At 45.3% G+C, this 15,879-nt stretch overlaps 2 protein-coding genes across 2 annotated transcripts; one reads left to right on the top strand and one right to left on the bottom strand.

Annotated features, from left to right (window-relative positions):
• Nucleotides 1–1,080: 1,080 nt before the first annotated feature.
• Nucleotides 1,081–2,056, top strand: LOC123068361 (uncharacterized). The gene has a single exon (XM_044490936.1). The coding sequence runs from the start codon at nucleotides 1,257–1,259 to the stop codon at nucleotides 1,833–1,835; it is 579 nt and encodes a 192-aa protein (XP_044346871.1). The 5' UTR covers nucleotides 1,081–1,256; the 3' UTR covers nucleotides 1,836–2,056.
• A 1,146-nt stretch (nucleotides 2,057–3,202) lies between these two features.
• On the bottom strand, nucleotides 3,203–5,258 carry LOC123068360 (cyclin-dependent kinase inhibitor 1C). The gene is made up of 3 exons (XM_044490935.1): nucleotides 4,602–5,258; nucleotides 4,400–4,436; nucleotides 3,203–4,300 (listed from the first exon to the last, which is right to left on the bottom strand). The coding sequence occupies exons 1-3, from the start codon at nucleotides 5,088–5,090 to the stop codon at nucleotides 4,242–4,244; spliced, it is 585 nt and encodes a 194-aa protein (XP_044346870.1). The 5' UTR covers nucleotides 5,091–5,258; the 3' UTR covers nucleotides 3,203–4,241.
• Between the last annotated feature and the right edge of the window lie 10,621 nt (nucleotides 5,259–15,879).

The raw sequence follows: 15,879 nt of genomic DNA, 5'->3' as shown, positions 1-15,879 counted from the left end.
CCCAAATAAGGGTTAATTAAGGTGGCAAGGGTTGTTTTTAGGTAGGTGTCGAGTAGATGTCCACTGTGTGCTGCTGACACCTGACACTTGACACTTGACACTTGCTGGTATCCAACATTTCCACCTAACAACAACTAAGCACCCTCGTGCACGGCCGGATTTATAGCGCAAGCAAAGGGCACCCAAGTTGGGTTTAGACGAGTTTATTCGGGATAAAGTGCCTGACCCAGAGGGCATGGCATCACGTCTGTGTTTGGTCGCCTTACAATTCTTTAACCTTCAGTTTAGTTTTTTTTTTGGCAACGTATCTGCGAAAAAATGATTGTGCCCTCTTGAAATATTATACTCCAAAAAAAGTAGTATATACTTCGCATCGTAGCGTGCATGAACTAATAAAAGTGAAGCGCTGGCTAATCCGAGCCACGTTGAAAGGCCAGGCCACCACTCACGTTCAAAGGCCACGACCCGTCTGCCCGTTCCACCCAGATAGACCGCCTTTTTAGTTTGGGAAAGAAGGAAAAATTTAAATCTAATCTGGTGGCAGGAGAATATCAAGTCAAGTTTAGTAGCCGTCGCCGTTCAAACGCCACCACCTCGCGCCTCACCTCACGCGATCCATCCAGCGGTGGGTGGCAACGGACCACGACAAATCTCGCCCACGCCGCTCCGCTCCGCACCACACGCCCCCACGACGCGACGAAATCACCTCCCCTCCCGGCCCCGGTCCTCCTTCCAGATGGCATCTCGCCCCGAATAGATAGATAGATAGAGTAGGTCAGACACACACACAGTCACAGGAGAGAGAGAGAGGAGAGAGAACGTGAATGAAAAACTTAAAAAAGCAACGGTACGCACGCACACCCACATGGGACACGGACGCACCCGGGCCCGCTCCCCCTAGCCGCAGGAGTAGCGCTCCTACCAAGCCGTTCCGCACCGCGCCACTCGCACCGCCAGCCGTGAAAGAAAAAGAAACCGCACGCACGAGTGGTTGTTTTACAGATAGCCCCCTGGAAGATCCCGCCTCGCGCGCACTCCCGCTGCCTGGCCCGGCGCTATATAAGCCCGAGCCCAACGCGGCGTCGCTGCACAACACGCACCGCTTTTTGTACTCTGATCTCTCCCACCTTGTGCGCCCTTCGCGTTTCGCGCCCAGAGTGCTCTTTGCTTACGTTCACGTCCGTTGCCTTGCACCCACCCACCCCTCGACGGGAAACAAGAAAGAGAAGGAAGAAAAAAAAGCTCGTCTGCCGGCCATGGAGAGCTCCTCCTCGTCTCTGCTGCTGAGCTCGTATACCGGCGGCAACAAGAGGGCCAGGGAGGCCGACCTGGACGCGGCCTCGTCCGCCGAGGCGGAGGCCGCCAAGAGGATGCGGCCCGAGGACCTGCTTGACCTGCTCGACGACGACGCCGACGCCGCGGCGGCCGGCGACCTGGCCTCCGTCATGCGCAGCCTGGAGGAGGAGATATGCGCCGGCGACCTGGCCCCGCCGCAGCCCGAGCTGGGCTTCCTGCTCGAGGCCTCGGACGACGAGCTCGGCCTGCCGCCGGCGGCGGCCGCGGCGTCCTCCTCGTCGGACGACGCCGGGGGCTGGGAGCCGGAGGAGCCCGCCGGCGTCTTCGGGGAGCAGATCTGGGGCTTCGAGGACGAGATTGACGGGGCCTACGCCTTCGGCGGCGTCGCCTCCTCGCCGGAGGCGGCAGCGGCTGCCGCCGCGGCCGCGGCCGAGTGGGGCGACGACGGCTTCGACGCCGGCCTGTTCGGGTTCGGCGACGAGTCCTTCGGGCCGTCCGATCTCGCCGTGCTCCGCCAGGAGACCATGCCGGCCGTTTGATCAGTCGGCGTCAGTGGACGGACGGATGGATGGATGGATTAGCATTTTCTTTTTTACCTTTGGCTAACCTTAGCGTTACCCTTTTTCTAACCTTTGGGGATGTAAAGTTTCTAGATGAAAAACTGTGGGGAAGAAACCTGGAAAATGTGTTGCCTCCAATGAATGATGTAGAGAGAAAAAAAGGTCATCTGAAAAAAAAAAATCTCTCAAGGATTCCAGAAGAAATTGCATCAAATATTTATGTTCTTCTTGGAATAATTTCCTTTTTTAATCAAACGGAAGAAAAGAATAAATTAATCCGCTAAAGTATCTTTCATTTTGGCCAAGAAAAATATGCTTGAATAATGTGAATGAGTGTACGAGTCAAAAAGCAGATGCGGATTTCTGGCCGTTGATGGAAATGTTTAAAATGATACGGTGCCTGCACGTAGGACGTTGACCTAACCTAATGACATGACAAACCTTAATAATGGGGAAAAAGGAAAAGAGAAGCATATGTGATTCAACTGCCCACCCAGATGGATTGGAAAATCAGAAGCTTCCAGTGTTCCTCAAGTTTCTTTATACTTTATTTAAAAAAGATAGGCTGGGAATTCTCCGGCGTTTATTCTTGGATGGGGTGGATAATTCTGGCCAGAACGGTTGACCTGTAAAACAAATGCATCTGTCAAGATATATTGTTGTGCTTTTTTCAAAAAAAGAAATACTATGTTGTGTCTTGATTTTTCATCAAATAAACAATACATACTTCTATACGTTGTGTTTTTCGTCCACACGTATGTATACAGAGAATCTTCAAGGTTAGCTGTCTCCGTGTAGCCATCCAGAGAAAAAAAATCTGTCGTTTCATTATATATTTACTTTTTTGAAAACCCCTCCAATACATTAATTAATTTATTAAGAAAAATCATACAGCCATTTCATTACATTTGGATTTGCCGTCTTCGCAAACACATCGATTTTGTCACGAAACTCTCGTGGAAACATGTCGTGTCAAACTGTCTGGACTCTGGGCACACACACACTCTCTCTCTCTCCACTAAAAAAATTATAGACACAGTTGATTGAAGACAGCCAGACAAGAAATTATGGATCGTATTTCTCGCCGAAGCTAGCTGTTGCCCGACGGCTAATTTTGTCAATGGCACTTGAAAAATGAGTTTGCGCGACAGCGCGAGGCGAGATTGACCGTTCATAATTTTCTCCTCTTTTTTCTATATTCGAGCACCGGGCATGACGTGGAGGCTGTCCTCTCCCTCGCTGGGATCCCTTTCGGGCCTGTCCTTCCCGATGACAGGTCACTGTCTAATCGTGCAATAATGTCGATGATATTTGCTACAACCAGGAGCATACTGGAGATGTCATAGTATGAGTTGGAAATATTATATTCGGGAGGTAATAGCACCCCAGGTACCCTAACTTGCATAGGATGTGATGATCTAGTACCAAACTTGCAAAAGTTGACCAAGCCATACCCCAACTTGCATCTCATGTGATGTTTTAGTCCCAGACCAATCACAGCGCGCCAATTGGCTGCCAAGTGGCTGGACCGGTCAGCGCGCACAGTTTTGCACAAAAACCCCTGCCGTTTGCCTGATTCAACCCGCGCCGCCTGCTCCCCTCGGCCGCCTCGCGCGACGGAAGGCTGCACCCGTCGAGGAGTTCCAGTGGCTCGGGCTGACGCTGTTCGTCGCCGTCCCGTTCCCAGGCACAGGAGCATGGACCGGCGCCATCATCGCGTCCGTCCTGGGCATGCCGTTCTGGTCAGGCTTGTCCGCCAACTTCGTGGGAGTGGTTCTCGCGGGGTTGCTGGTAAACTTGCTCATGAACCTCGGTCTGAAGTACGCCATTGGCACCGGGGTGCTCCTCTTCATTGTATCAACTGTCATGTGGGGTGCCCTTCGGGGTGTGAAGAAATCGTTGAATACGAAATGATGCTCTAGCTGAATGAATCCACACTGAAATTTTTTGCGGTCCGTTGAAAGGAGTTTATTTGTAATAACCCTTGCGAGGCCTGTTTGATGAGTTGCAAAGACCAGTTCTGCTCCGCTTTCCCTCCGTGCAGTAAACCGTCTGCTCATAGTCTTCTGCTTGCAGTTATTCGTCAAAGATTCAGAGTAACCGAAGTAGTAGTGAACAGATGTTGTGTTTCGCTGAATCCCTTGTGTTTGTAGCAACAGTGGATGGTTGAGATCCAAATCGTAAGATGGTGTCACTCAAGATGGAAGTTTGTAACTAGAATTTCATGTCACAAACTTGTCTTTGTGGTAGCTGCAGGACGGAAGCTTCACTGCCGTAACATAGCGCAGACGGCAGATCCATCCATGTTACGAAACTAGAATGGGTTTTTTTGCAGTACAGTTTTTTTGTAACAGCATTCCGTAAGATGGTTGTGTTCCGTTCCGTCTAAAGAAGAAGAAGGCGTAGCTGGTGAACATTGGCGGTACTGCCTCCCTCGGTGCATGCTGATCAAAAAGAGAGATCCAAACGAGTAAAAACCATTGCACAGAAATGAAATTACCGAAGGGAAGCAAGGGGAGATGATACAGTAAAACAAAATGTACCAGGCATGGATTCATGTAAGTGCTTCCTTAGCAGTCTCTACCATTAGACAAAGTGATAAGTATAAGCACTACAATTTCATCGTATGGACATACTATCAAAGAGGTAATTTCATGATTGACTGATCAATATTGCTGAAGTAAACATAAGTAAGAGATATAAAAGGTTGACAAAATGAAGCAGTAGGGCAACGTCAAAACTGACCTGATAGCTCTTGTGAAACTCAGGTGATTGATCATTGGAATTGTATATAGTCTCAGCATTATTGACAGGAGCCGATAAGTCGGAATAGTTCGTCTGGTCTGCAGCCTGGCGTGCCCCAGCTCTGCTGCGGGGCGCCGGGGTGGCCGCGGTGCTGCGGCGAGGAGCAGGCGTACGCGATGGCCTGCAGCCTGGCGCCGGCCCTCGAGCTCGCGCGCGCGCCCGGCTCCAGCAGCCTCGACGCGGTGGCGTGCACGAGGCGGCTCCGCTTGGGGCTCCTCGCCGGCAGGTCGGCACTGTGGTGGCTCCACGGCGCGTGCGTGGGCGAGCCGGGCGCGGGGGGGGGCGCCGGCTCGGCGGCAGCATCACGACCACCGGCGCCGGCTCATTGTCTCCTCCCCCCGCCGACGCCTCCACCTTCGTCTGCTTCTGCGGCCTGAGCGGCGCGGCCGCGGCCGCGCCGGGGGCGGCGGGCCGGGACTCGAGGCCCATGAGGCGCGCGACGACGCCGGGAGGGGCGGCACCAGCTTTGCCATCGGCTCCAGCGGCCGCGCTCGGCGCGTGACGAGGAAGCTGCGGGGCCGACGGAGAGGGCGGCGGCGGCGGCGCGAGCCTGCGGAGCGAGGAGCTGCGGGCGGCCGAGGGGAGCAGGCGGCGCGGGTTGAATTAGGCAAACGGCAGGGGCTTTTGTGCAAAACTGCGCGCGCTGACCGGCCCAGCCAATTGGCGCACTGTGATTGGCCTGGGACTAAAACATCACATGAGATGCAAGTTGAGGTATGGCTTGATCAAGTTTTGCAAGTTTGGGACTAGATCATCACATCCTGTGCAAGTTAGGGTACCTGGGGTGCTATTACCTCTATATTCGGGCGGTGGAGGTCTCACACGAGTTGAAAGCATGGTGTTCCCGGAGCAGGGGAGTTTGGCCGGTTGGGATGGGATCAAACTTTGCCCTGCAGGGCTCGACCGCTGCGGGGTAAAGTACAAAGGCTGCAATCAAAGCAGCCACGCCACGATGGGGAAGGAAAAATGCTCCAGTCCAGTCCTGCAGCGTCTGATGGATGGGGTAAATTCCCTTGAGGAACGAAACGAAAGCCTGATCTAGCTATGCTGGCTACGGGAATAAATTAGGCCGGCGAGCTTTGCCTGTGATCCACGATTTTGTTTCTGGGTAAAGAAAGGAAAGGCAGGCGGCCGGCGACGTGCGAATGACTAAAGCGGCGGCAGCACGGGACTGACTCGGTGACGCGGCGCATGTGGACGGTCTTCGCTCCGCTGGTTCTACACGCACAACGGCCGCCGCAGCGTTCCGCCGATGCCGATCCGGTACACGGCGTTGCCCTTTCGTCCCCCTGCGACGCACCAAAGGGCGGGCAGCCCCCGCGACCGAGAACCCCGTCAATGGCCGCCCCGCCCGCCTTGCCCCTCTCTCCCTCGGCCGTACTCTACGCACCGGACGGTCACGGATCCTTTTCTTTTCTTTATTACAGAGAAGAAGAAAGAAAACCTTCGTACGTTCGTTCGGCTGGCTGCGCCCAGTTTTCTTTGTCAAGTGGTTCGATTCATCCAACTTGCGGGTGACGCCGCTGGTGGTGATCACGCCCCCGCATGATGCCATAATGATCTGGCCATGTACGAGGACTCGGCCAGGTCTAATTAGCCACCGGTCATGTCCCGACTGTCGGTTCCGTTGGGAAGGCCGGGCAGGGCAACGTGGTAGTACGATCTCGGTTGACACGAGGCGGTGCCGGCAGGCAGGGTCTGTTGGGGAGGTGGTTGGATCCGATCGCTCGAGAGCAGGAGGCCAGTCCAGGCCACCACATGCCGTGCGTCCCGTGCGGCCGGCCGGAGTTTGCAGTCGCAAGTAACATCGGGGAGCCAATAATGGCCACCTAGGGGAAGGCCAGGGGAAGGAGAAGATCTGAATCTGCATCTGTTGGCGCGCGAGATCTCGCCTCGAGAGCGGTGGTTCGTTGCTCTCAACTGGCCGCTCCACGCGTGGCGCATGCACGGCGCAGCCACCGGCCGACGCCGGGCGTGGCACATGGGGTGTGCGCGCGATGCGCTGGTGGTTGGATCCCAATTGAACCACCGATCGATCGATCGGCGCACCGCAACTTCCTCCTCCGGCGCCACGTACCTTTCCTTCAGGTCGGCCGGATGCCGGGACGTGGGGCTAACCCCGCTCTGCTCCGCTTTCATTGTTGCGCTGTGTCTGCTGTTTCAGCAGCTGTCTAGAAAAAAGCGGTCTGAACTCTGAAGGTATCATTTACTACGCCGTGTTCACAGGTGGAGCGGACAGACAGACATTTTTATGTGAATCGTCGTAGCATCGTTGCCACAACTGGGTACACGATGCTGTGGCTAAATGAACTTGAAAATGGTTGGGCAATTGCCAACCTGCCTCCATGGATCGACCTGTGACTGCAGACACTGTCCGGCCGGCTGTCATAAAGGCCCTTCAATGTATTTTCAGTACACTCAAGTTTTTCTGGTACTGTTCCTGGATCGGACGGACTGGAGGAAGCCCGTCGAGCTACTGTAGCCAGCGGCTCATTATCTCTCGGTGGACATTAGAATAAGGCCATATTTCCTGAAAATACACCTAGTAACAAATGCTCCTGGTGTGAACCGTAAAATCAAAAAAAAAATGGAAGAATTCAAAAAATTCTGAATTTTTTCTGTGACATATTCCCTCCGTTTTTATTTACTCTGCATATTAGAGTTGACTGAAATCAAACTTCATCTAGTTTGACCAAGTTTATAGGAAAAAAATATAAACATTTATCGTAACTAATATATATGATGTGAAAGTACATTCAATAATAAATCTAATAGTATTGGTTTGTTATTGTATATGTTAATATTTTTATTTATAAATTTGGTCAAAGTTTAGAAAGCTTGACTTTGACCAAAGCTAATATGCGGACTAAATAAAAACGGAGGGAGTATTTTCACAAATGTTTGTTGTGCATGCAAAGTTTCATCCCGAGATCACATTGGTGGAAGTCGTGCCAAAAAAACAAATCAGAGCTCCAAAATGCTTTTGTTTTTGTTTTTTACCACGCCTTCCACCAGTGTGATTTTGCGATGAAATTTTGCATGCACAACAAACATTTGTGAAAGTATGCCACACACAAAAAACTGAATTTTCTGAATGTTTTGTCAACATTTTTACTGTTCACACCAGGAGCATTTGCTCCTGGGTGTAGAAACTTCACGTCCCATATTTCTAATTACGATCTTGATGGTCCGTTACGCCAGAGCTTTAAATTAAAATGGAAAATATGTATATCTACTTAACCTTCCACCATCTCTCAAAATGAAAACAAGAACGAGAAAATCAGGATTCTTTGTTGTTGCGAAAATTAGGATCTTATTAAAGCCGTTGCTTTGGTTGACCCACTCCCATTTAAAGCGATGACGATAGTATGAACTTTTGAAGTAGTGGCATCAGCCAAATGAAATTCATTATGATGAAAGTCCTATATTGCTATTTGCAAAAAAAGGAGACCGAAATTGCAGATGATTTAAAATAAATAGAACTTATGAAACATGGACATGTAATTTTGTCTGTTTCAAACATTGTTTTCCTTCTGCAATTATTTCATATCATTGTCCGGGTTAGCCAGAGAAAAGGTTTGCGTACTACCCCTATTACTTTTTAGAAGGTGTATCAATATCTCAAAATTCAATCTTTCAAATTCCAATCAAATTCATAGAAAAAACTATTGGTATTTACGCCATAAAATAAACAAGATAAGAAAAAAATTCATGTTGTACCTAATGGTACTGTTAACGATGTTTCCCATAAATTTGGTCAATGATGAAAATGCTTGACTTTTGAGAAAACTGAACACATCATATAAAATGGAATAAATGGGTAGTAGTTAGCTAGTGATGTTGTCTCTTATCAACTGCGGCTTCGGGAAAGTTAGAGACGAACAAACATCTAATGCGAAAGTTCAACCACTGATGAAGAATAAGGCTGAGTTCTTTTAAAATATGGGTTCAACATTCCGCGAGAAGCTGGGTCGAGGGTCAATTCTCAAGATTCTTGGAGAATCGGCCAAAAGAACTGGGCCTAAGCTCTTTCTATCTACACATTCTCAACCATGTGAAATTATATTGTTCTCCTTCTATAGGCTGATTTATTCTAGTGAAATTATTTGAATACCATGTGCATTAATTGATTCAACGTTTGGGAGAGATCTTGTTCGTTTTCTCCATATAGAAAAAAAACTATGATGTCTTCTCATATTGATTCTCTTATTTCCAATACTTCACACTAACAAACATCTAGTACAACTGTATTTGATATCAACTCCATAGGTTTGACCATTGTCGAATAACACCTTCTTCTATAGATACACACTAATTTGGCGTGGCAGAACAAGTAGTAAAATGACATATGATCTTGTACTTACTCTTTGATGTTTGTTTCAACAAGTTCCAAATTAAAAATGGGGTCATGAATACATGCTTGTTTCACTTTGTTAATTTTCTTCACAAGCCATTGTTTCTTGGGCATGCTTATAAAACTTGAGGAATTCTTCCCATGGCAAGACCGTTGGGTATGTTCGCCGTGTAGTATCCATTTAGAGTGGCTAGATATTTTCCCTGAAGGTCATCTAACAACTATTTATATTTATCCAATGAAAATGCCAGTAAGTTGTAGAAAAAGATATTTGTATCGAGTACTCTAGGCTAAATATGTTCTACATTGTAGGTTTTGATGGCTAGGTGATGGTGCCAATCCAATGGTATAAGGGTTCCACCACTCTTCATGATGAGTATAAAGCACTCAAGTCCTAGATAGGAGAGTGTGAGAGTGCCAAAAGTAGACATATGATGTCAACTAAGAAAATGGCAGATAAAGTTGCTACATATAAAACACTTTGGTTACAATCTCATTTGTCAAGCCATAAAAAATTGGGCAGTAGGTGTATTCAGGTCCAAGAATGTTTTAAACCATCATACTGCGATTCTTGGTACACATGATCATTAGCAAACATCAATTTTCTTTATTGCAAATGTTCAATCAGCAACAAATAAATATGTCATAGTGTTGTAACTGATAAAATGGAGTATTTTCATCTGTTTTATCAGAATTTAAGTTTGTAATAGATGTATTTAGGAGGATTAAATTGGTATCAACCATGTTGGTTTGCCATCTACGGCCATGACAAACATAGATGCCTAAATGCTTTTTCCATAAAGAATCTGACAAACATGGGAGATATATGAAGAAACAAAAGGCTCTTGATCAGGGTAGTCAAATACAGGCTAAGCAGCGTGATTCTATCCCTGATATACCTGTTGTTATCTTGGCAGATGTTGTGACTGTGGTAATGAACAATTTTGAGACTGTGGTATGTAAATCAGATATATTCTCTACCTTGTCTCAAGAAGATCAAGACCAAGTGATTGCACATATGGTTCTAAATATTTGGCAGATATATTTGCATGATGTTAGAATGTAGGTAAAGGAAAAAAACATGATGTAGTGAAATCTAATAGTTTTCTATGGCCCTTCCTAGAAAGGAGATAAACATGACTTGTGGTAATGGGTGGTGATTTTAATATTATCAGGAAAAACAAAGAAGAAAATAAGTCGTGCATCCTACCTAGATGGACCCACACATTTAATTCTACCATGGACATCAATGGTTTGAAATAGGCGCAACTCCAAGGAACGTTATACACATGGGCTAATAATTTAGACCCTCCCACATATGAAAAATTAGACAGGGTGTTGGTTTATTTAAGTGGGAGATTGCTTATCCATTAGCAGCTGCAATTGGTTTAAATATGGATTTTTCTCACCATGCTCTTGCCCACCTAAATTTGGTGATAGTCCCACCACACAATGATATTTTCAGGTTTGAGACTTGCTGGTTTGGGAGGGATGGTTTTATGTATGTGGTTAGAAAAGGCTAGAATTCTTCTAACCATGGCCCTCATGATCTTGATAAGTGACAAGATAAAGCAAGGAGATTACAGTGGCATTTGAAAGAATGGCACATTAATGTGGAAGGAGAGTACAAAAACCTTAAAAGAGAGATTATGTGTAAGCTTTATGAGTTGTATAAGAAGAGTGAGCTTCACCTTTTGTCTCACACTGAGAATGAACTAAAGTTGGTTCTAGATAGCAAATTGAAGAAGTTGTTGAAAGATGAGCAGATAAAGTGGATTTAGAGGGCCAGTGAAAGGATTTTCTTGAAGGTGAGGATAATCTTTTTGTTTGAAGATCAAAGCTAGTGGCGGGAAGAAGAAAAATCGCATTGCTGTTCTGCTCAAAGATGGAGTAGAAATTAAGGGAGATGATGAGTTAGTTAAGAATACATTACTTAGTTCTATAATGATCTCTTTGAGCCTCGTGAAGTTACCTCTATTAAACTAGAGGATTTGGAGTGAAAACCATTGACGGAAGATGAAATAGCTTTCTTACCAAAGAATTCAGCTTTGAGGAGCTCAAGGAGGATGTTTTGGGATGAAACACAATAAAGTAGTTGGCCCTAATGAACTGCCTATTGAGTTTTTATAAAAAATCATAGGAAGATACCAAGGATGATTTAAAAGAATTGTTTATTGACTTTCATGGAGGGGAACTGGATGTGGAGATGCTGAATCATGGAGTGATTGCCTTGATACCTAAAGTGCAAAATGCTGAATAAATTCAACAATAGATGCCAATTTGTTTGCTAAATGCTAGTTATAAGACACTAACATAGATTTTATCAGTTAGGCTGGGTTTGGTGATTGATGGTAAGTGCTAAGACTCAAACTGCGTTTATCAAGGATAAATACATCGTGGAGGGAGTGGTGCTGCTTCATGAACTATTCATGAATTGCAGTTGAAGAAAATGTGTGGTGTGTTACTTACGTTAAATTTTGAGAAAACTTATGACATGGTGATGTGGCCCTTTTCTATACTAGATGATGCAAATTAATTGTTTTAGTGATGTTTTGTGCGACTGGATCATGAGACATGTCAAAGGAGGGAGAGTAGCCATCAAAGTAAATGATCAGATGGGTTCATACTTCCCCACTTTTAAGGGGGTTATACAAGGAGATCAATTTTCTCCTTTAATTAACATCATTGTTGATGAGCTTGCTTCGATGATAAAGAAGTCCCAACATAATTGATTGGTTAGTTTTTTGGTCCCTAACCTGGTTGATGGAGGATTTGTTCCGTTTCAATATTCATATGATACCATTTTTCTTCTTGAAGATAACTTGGAGAATCTAGGAATCTTAAGATTGTTATGTGTATATTTGAACAAGTTGCTGGATTGAAGATTAACTTTCATAAGTGTGAGGTATTTTTCCTGGGAGATGATGTGTTAAAAGAAGATGAGATACTACGAGATTTTCACTTGCAAAGTTGGGAAGCTTCTCATAAAATATCTTGGGATGCCTGTTGATACAAAGAAGCTTAACAATGCTCAGCGAGATCCAGTTGATGAGAAGATAGAGTGACTTTGGTGAACTCTTGTCTAAGCAAAATCCCCCTTTTCATGCCTCTCTTTATGGAAGCTCCAAAGGGATCCTGAAGAACTTGGATTCCAGTTGAGCTAGGATGGTGTTGGAGCAATCTAAGGATGTGAGGTAGTATCACCTAGTGAATTGGGTTGTTGTATGCGTGCCTAGAAGATGTGGTGGTCTGAGAATTATTGATTTGGAGGTCATGAATCAACGCGTCCTAACTAAATGGATTTGGAAATTTGAGAACACTGAAGGTTTGTGGCAGGAGATGCTTATCAAGAAATACATTACCAAGAAATCTTTGTCATGTTGGAAGCCTTCACGATGGAGGTTCACATTTCTGGGAAAGTTTAGTTAATGTTTACCATTTCTTCCAAGCAATGACAAAGAGGGTAATTGGTAATAGGGTGAAAACACTACTTTGGAAGATGAATGACTAGGAGATAAATCTCTCGTAGAGAGCTTGCCAAGCATTATAACGTGACGTTCACCAAGAATGTTACTCTCCAGTTTGTAATGAGAAGTGGTTTGGATGGATTGCTTTTAGAAGAAACCTTTATGGTGAGACTCTTGATGAGTGAGAGAATCCAAGACATCTGGTTCCTGAGCATGAATCTAGTGATTGCCAGGATGAAGTGACTTGCTCTCTCAATGGTAACAACAAGTTTGTGGTGAGAGAGTTTTATCTATGGTTGACAGCTGGAAGGCTGGTTGGATATAAATCAATTTGGGAGCTTAAGATCCCTATCAAGTTTTTTTTTTCTTTGGCTTATGCTTAAGAACAACATTTTAACCAAAGATAAGTTGGTGAGAACATGATGGACATGAAATAAAGACTCTGACTTCTTTGGGCTAAGGAGAGATTGATCATTTATTTTTGTATTGTGTTGTGGTAAACTATTGAGGCATGTTGTGATTTGTGATTTTGGTCTTCCAAATATCCAACCTAGCCTTTCTCATCTGAGAGGAATTCAGTTAAATCCTTCCCTAAATATCAAAGGAAAGTTGTGTTGTCTGGGGCTTCACTCTTTCTGTTGGACTATATAGAAGACTAGTAATAGAGCATGTTTTGATAAAATATTTCATGACAATCCTGCTTCATGGGTTTATAGACTTTGCTACTATCTTCATGCTTGGACTGTATTGCAGAAAACCAAGACAAAGGAAGGATTAAGCAAGGAGTGATGTTGCTTAAGCAAATTATTGAAGAAGTTTATGCAGAGAGCCTTTCGCTGGAACCCCTTGAGAAGAAGGACTGGTGTTGGATGAACTCGAGTGGTTTTTTGTTTTAGTGGGAGTTTGTTGATCTGGTGCTTTCCACCCGTGGCTTTGATTTATTGCTTTGGCCTTTGGGTGTGTCCTTGCATGGATGTTTTTGAAAACTCTGTTATGTTCCTTTTCACTTGTAATACTTTGTCATAATCTAGGTGCAGCTGTAGGTAGTCTCTTTCTGGCCCGATATGGCATAGTAAAGCTAGTTTAGCTGATTGCCCCCTTCTATTTTTCTATGTTATCTACTTTCTCTATAAACTGGTCGACGTTTCTTAATGGAAATCGACAGGAAACTAATTCGTTTATAAAAAACCTACAACCATGACCACCATTTTGCAGATCTTGTTCTAATGATCCTTAGAGGATAGATGCTTCGTGCCCTGATGATGCCAACAACTACAATATTCAATTGTCCATTTACCAGTAGAAGATTTGGCAGCTACTGCAACCCCTGCTTCTTCGGGTGAAGCCCCAGGCCAAGGACTTACTCAGAATGCTCGATGTTGGTATGTTCATGTGTGCTAAAAAATTCATATTAGCGATGTTTCACGCTCATACGATGGTGAATATGAACTAGAGGGGTTGGCCCGCCCCGCCACACCGCTGGACTATGTCAGCTCTTATTTTCATTTTCTGACTAATTTATCAAGTAAAACAAAAAATTGGTTACAATAAAAGTGGGACAGAATAATCATTACAATTATTTTTATGAATATATGAATCATGAATCTAACTAAAAAGTTATAAAAACATTAACCACTGCGGACACACAAACTTTATATATACACTACATGGCATAGTGATGCAAATACATGAACATGTGCCAACCCCTGAGTCAATTTCGATGACTGAGAATCCAAGATAGTTTTGTAGCATAAAAAAAGAACAAGGATCTTTAAAAAAAATCAAAGCTCACCATGAGTGAGAATCCAAGATAGTTTTGCAGCATAAAAAGAGAACATATAATCAAAGTATAGAAAATGCAACACATGCCAACCAATAGGCAAAGAATCAACATATACATAATCAGGCCAAAAAGAAGAAACCACCGAGTCAATTTCATATTTTGCAAACTGACTATATGATTTTTGCTCACACACTCAATTTGATCACTATATTTCCACAAAAATATACCCCTTCCGAGTTACAATTTTATATTTGTGTCACAAAAACATAACATGAAGGCTGCATTAGGAAGATAAAGCTGCCGGTGAGAAATGCTAGATTATCGCAGAGGTATACCCTATGGTGCATAGATAGACCGATTCTACAAATTGTGTCTAAGCCCGTTCGGGCCTCACACCCAATTTTGGACGAGTAGACACTTGGAAGAATAATGATTGATACAGTATTTTTAGGATGACACTTTTGTTGTGAACATAGCATGCAATTTGAAAGAACTTCCTATGCTCATGCAAGATCTATCCAGGAGATGCATAGAAACGAGGGGGAGAGAGTGTCTACGTACCCTCGTAGACCGTAAGCGGAAGCGTTTGACAACGCGGTTGATGTAGTCGAACTTATTCTAGCTCCGACCAATCAAACACCGAATGTACGATACCTCCGAGTTCTGTACACGTTCAGCTTAGTGACGTCCCTCACCTTCTTGATCCAGCAAGGTGTCGAGGTAGTAGATGAGTTTTGTCAGCACGACGGCGTGGTGATGGTGATGGTGAAATGATCCGCGTAGGGCTTTGCCTAAGCACCACGAGAATATGACCGGGGGTGTAAACTATGGAGGGGGGCACCGCACACGGCTAACAATTGATGTTGTGTGTGCTAGGCGCCCCCTCCCCCCCCCCACATATATATATATATGTGGGAGGGGAGGAGAGGCAGCCAGGGGGCGCCCCAAGTAGGATCCGAATCCTACTTGGGGTTTCCCCAAGTGGCGCCCCCCTTTCCTTTTTCCATCGGAGAAGAAAGGAAGGGGGAAGAAGAGAAGGAAGGGGGCCGAACCCCCTTCTCCTTCTCCTATTCGGCCACCTGTCATGGGGGGGGGGGGCGCCACCCCTTGTGGACCGGTGTGATCCCCTCTCATGTCCCATATATTCCCCCAGGGGGTTCCGGTAACTCCCCCCGGTACTCCGATAAATACCCGATACATTTCGGAATACTTTCGGTGTTCGAATACTATCATCCTGTATATCAATCTTTACCTCTCAACCATTTTGAGACTCCTCATCATGTACGTGATCTCATCCGGGATCTCGAACATCGGTCATCAAATCACATAACTCATATAATACAATATCGTCATCGAACGTTAAGCGTGCGGACCCTACGGGTTCGAGAACTATGTAGACATGATCGAGACACCTCTCCAGTCAATAACCAATAACAGAATCTGGATGCTAACATACGTTATTCCCTTTGTCATTGGTATGTTACTTGACAGAGATTCGATCATCGGTATCTTCATACCTAGTTCAATCTCATTGTTATCGGCAAGTCTCTTTACTCGTTCCGTAATACACCATCCTGCAACTAACTCATTAGTCACTTTGCTTGCAAGGCTTCT

Source organism: Triticum aestivum, chromosome 3B, assembly GCF_018294505.1.
Source record: "Triticum aestivum cultivar Chinese Spring chromosome 3B, IWGSC CS RefSeq v2.1, whole genome shotgun sequence".
Taxonomy (NCBI): domain Eukaryota; kingdom Viridiplantae; phylum Streptophyta; class Magnoliopsida; order Poales; family Poaceae; genus Triticum; species Triticum aestivum.
This window is presented reverse-complemented; position numbering and strand designations above follow the sequence as displayed.